Source organism: Cervus elaphus, chromosome 1 (genome assembly GCF_910594005.1).
Source record: "Cervus elaphus chromosome 1, mCerEla1.1, whole genome shotgun sequence".
Lineage (NCBI taxonomy): Eukaryota > Metazoa > Chordata > Mammalia > Artiodactyla > Cervidae > Cervus > Cervus elaphus.
This window is the reverse complement of record NC_057815.1, coordinates 91,448,949-91,453,349: the sequence shown is the minus strand read 5'-3', so window position 1 is coordinate 91,453,349 and position 4,401 is coordinate 91,448,949. Positions and strand designations below refer to the sequence as shown.

At 37.8% G+C, this 4,401-nt stretch overlaps 1 protein-coding gene across 1 annotated transcript; it reads right to left on the bottom strand.

Moving 5' to 3' along the window:
* Window positions 1-251: 251 nt before the first annotated feature.
* Window positions 252-3,914, bottom strand: LOC122702717 (olfactory receptor 1102-like; the record flags this gene model as incomplete). Its single annotated transcript, XM_043916474.1, has 2 exons — window positions 252-273; window positions 2,911-3,914. Coding segments are annotated over 2 exons (1,026 nt in total), but the record flags the coding sequence as incomplete, so codon positions are not given.
* Window positions 3,915-4,401: the final 487 nt, after the last annotated feature.

Here is a 4,401-nt window from a genome sequence, read left to right as displayed (position 1 = left end):
GAGTTGGTATTTGCTCAAGCTAGTCAGATCACTTGTAATTATAATAGGAATCTATCCATTTTGAGTTATATGGAGACAGAAGCTGACAATATACGTTTAATGTGAACATTGCATGTGTATGTGTGTGTGTATGCAAATAAATCCAATATTTCCATGTTGAAGTCCTAGGTCCTAGGATATCAGAATGTAACTGTTTTGCAGACAGTCTTTGAGGAGGCAATTAGCTGAAAATGATGCCTTTATGGCACATCTTATCCTATATAATTGTTGACCCTTTAAGAAGAGTTTATGGACAAGGGAATGGAAACCCACTCCAGTATTCTTGCCTGGAGAATCCCGTGGGTAGAGAAGCCTGTTGGGCTACAGTCCATGTGATCATAAAGTGTTGGAGACAACCCAGAGACTGAGCAAGCAAGAAGAGATTAGGGCACTGAAATTCAGAGAAACAGATAACTTGAAGACAGAGGGTAAAGGCTGCCAACTACAAATGAAGAAGAGAGGCATCAGAAAATAATCAACCCTGCTGTTACATTGATTTCAGACATCTAGACTCCAGATAGTGAGAAAATATTTTTTTAAAAATATTTATTGCAGTATAGTTGATTTACAATGTTCTGTTAGTTTCAGCTATAGAGCAAAGTGAATCTATGATCAGTTCAGTTCAGTTCAGTCGCTCAGTCGTGTCCCACTCCTTGACACTCCATGAATCACAGCATGCCAGGCCTCCCTGTCCATCACCAACTCCCGGAGTCTAACCAAACCCATGTCCATTGAGTCGGTGATGCCATCCAGCCATCTCATCCTCTGCCGTCCCCTTCTCCTCCTGTCCTCAATCTTTCCTAGCATCAGGGTCTTTTCAAATGAGTCAGCTGTTCGCCTCAGGTGGCCAAAGTATTGGAGTTTCAACTTCAACATCAGTCCTACCAATGAACACCCAGGACTGATATACTCTAGGATTGACTGGTTGGATCTCCTTGCAGTCCAAGGGACTCTCAAGAGTCTTCTCCAACACCACAGTTCAAAAGCATCAATTCTTTGGTGCTCAGCTTTCTTTATAGTCCAACTCTCACATGCATACATGACCACTGGAAAAACCATAGACTTGATTAGATGTACCTTTGTTGACAAAGTAATGTCTCTGCTTTTCAATATGCTGTCTAGGTTGTCATAACATTCCTTCCAAGGAGTAAGAGTCTTTTTAATTTCATGGCTGCAATCACCATCTGCAGTGATTTTGGAGCCCAGAAAAATAAAGTCAGCCACTGTTTCCAATGTTTCCCCATCTATTTGCCATGAAGTTATGGGACTGGATGCCATGATCTTAGTTTTCTGAATATTGAGCTTTAAGCCAACTTTTTCACTCTCCTCTTTCACCTTCATCAAGAGGCTCTTTAGATCTTCTTCACTTTCGGCCATAAGGGTGATGCCATCTGCATATCTGAGGTTATTGATATTTCTCCAGGCAATCTTGATTCCAGCCTGTGCTTCCTCCAGCCCAGCGTTTCTCGTGAGGTACTCTGCATATAAGTTAAATAAGCAGGGTGACAATATACAGCTTTGACGTACTCTTTTTCCTATTTGGAACCAGTCTGTTGTTCCATGTCCAGTTCTAACTGTTGCTTCCTGACCTGCATAGAGGTTTCTCAAGAGGCAGGTCAAGTGGTCTGATATTCCCATTTCTTTCAGAATTTTCCACAGTTTATTGTGATCCACACAGTCAAAGGCTTTAGCATAGTCAATGAAGCAGAAATAGATGTTCTATTGTGAAAAGAAGGGAAGCAAAAAGCAAAACAGAAAAAGAAAAATATACCCATTTGAATGCAGACTTCCAACAAATAGCAAGGAGAGATAAGAAAGCCTTCCTCAGCGATCAATGCAAAGAAATAGAGGAAAACAACAGAATGAGAAAAACTAGAGATCTCTTCAAGAAAATTAGAGATACCAAGGGAACATTTCATGCAAAGATGGGCTCAATAAAGGACAGAAATGGTAGGAACCCAACAGAAGCAAAAGATATTAAGAAGTGGCAAGAATACACAGGGGAACTGTACACAAAAGATCTTCACAACCCAGATAATCACAATAGTGTGATCACTCACCTAGAGTCAGACATCCTAGAATGTTAAGTCAAATGGGCCTTAGGAAGCATCATTAGGAACAAATCTAGTGGATGTGATGGAATTCCAGTTGAGTTGTTTCAAATCCTGAAAGACGATGCTGTGAAAGTGCTGCACTCAATATGCCAGCAAATGTGGAAAACTCAGCAGTGGCCACAGGACTGGAAAAGGTCAGTTTTCATCCCAATCCCAAAGAAAGGCAATGCCAAAGAATGCTCAAACTACCGCACAATTGCACTCATCTCACACACTAGTAAAGTAATGCTTAAAATTATCCAAGCCAGGCTTAGGCAATACGTGAACCATGAACTTCCAGATGTTCAAGCTGGTTTTAGAAAAGGCAGAGGACCCAGAGATCAAATTGCCAACATCCAATGGATCATCAAAAAAGCAAGAGAGTTCCAGAAATTAACAACCAGTATCTATATATGCATATGTGTGTATGTGTGTATACATGTGTATGTGTTTATCTGTAGATACATATATGTATATATATATATAAAGTCTTCATATGAATATAATAATAAAATACATATTACATACCCATGTTATGTGGAGATAGATGTATATAGATGTCACAGTTTCCTGTATGTGCAAAAACTGCATGTGTGGTGGGTTGACTATAATCTTTATTTTAAACATCTAAGAATAGCAGGTAGACATAAATAAACTAATAGAAAATATTTTAATTATAATTTTTGATTTGAAAACAATAAACATCAGTCTTAATTTATTTCAATTTAATGTTTAGTGTGAAAAATATACTTTGTTGATAAACCAATTTTTCCCAGACACTTTCTTCATTGTTTCTTTGACATCTTTGTTCCTCAAACTATAGATGATGGGATTCAACATGGGAATTATGATGGTGTAAAATACAGACACGATCATGTCATGATCCAAGGCATAGCTGGAAGTGGGTCTTACGTACATAAAGAGAACCGTGCCATGAAAAATGGACACTCCAGTTAGGTGAGAGCCACATGTAGAAAAGACTTTCCTTCTCCCTTCAGCAGAACGCATCCTCAGAATGGCCAACAGGATGAAACCATAGGAGATCAGAACAATCAATATGGTGGATATCTCAATAGAGCCTGCAAAATAGAAAACTAGAAGCTGGTTCATTCGAGTATCAGAGCAAGAAATAGCGAGGAGGGGAGGGATGTCACAGAAGACATGTCTGATTTCATTCGATGCACAGAAGGAGAGGGTAAAAGTAGCCACTGTGTGTAAAGTAGCATGCAAGATACCAACAGCATAGCAGGAAATTATGAGTGGCACATAGACTCGGGGTGACATTTTAACTAAATACAGGAGAGGGTTGTAGATGGCTACGTAGCGATCATAGGCCATTGCGGCCAAGATGAAGCATTCTGTGGTCCCACAAGTAAGAAAGAGAAACATCTGTGTGGCACATCCAAGAAAGGAAATGGTTTTATTCTCTGATAGGAAATTGATCAGCATTTTGGGGGTGATAACAGAAGAATAGCAGGCATCCAAGAATGATAATGCTGTCAGAAAATAGTACATGGGGTTGTGGAGCCGGGAATCCATAATGACCAAGAAAACCAACCCCAAATTCCCTATCATTGTAAAAAGATATATTGCTAGAAATAGTAAAAATAGAAAGATTTGCATCTTAAAATCATCTATAAAGCCCATCAGTATGAACATGGTGACCTCAGTCCTATTTTTTATCTGAGTCCTGTATAAATCTAAATCTGATGGTGACCCTGATATCTCAGTTTTCATTTTTAAGTTCCAAAAGCAATATATGGCAAAAATAGAGTCCACCAATTATATTCTCACGTCTGTTTCTTAGAAATCCTTTTCAGTGAGGGAATAGTCCAGTGATTAAAAGTTGAATCCAAGTGGATGCTTACTCTGTAAAAATAAATTAAAAATAAATAATTTTTAAAAATTAATAATTTTTCATGTTAAAATAATGCCAGTTTATATGTTTTAACTTCCAATCTATTTTCTGTTAAATTTATGACTACTCACTTTCATATTATGTCATCTAAAAATTCACAAAGACAAATGAATATAGGAGTTTTTAATCCCCAAATTATTATAGTAGAAAACACACATCTGAGTGCTAACCCCAGATTTTCTACAGCATGCATGAAGTTTACAGTTTGTAAAATGTGAGCAAATATATTGACATCAGAAGATAGTATTAAATTTAAATGTTAAAAACCAATGTGAAAATTACTTAACTTTATCATGTCCCCAGGTTACTAGGAAATGGGATCATTATTATTATTGTGATATCACTTAGTCA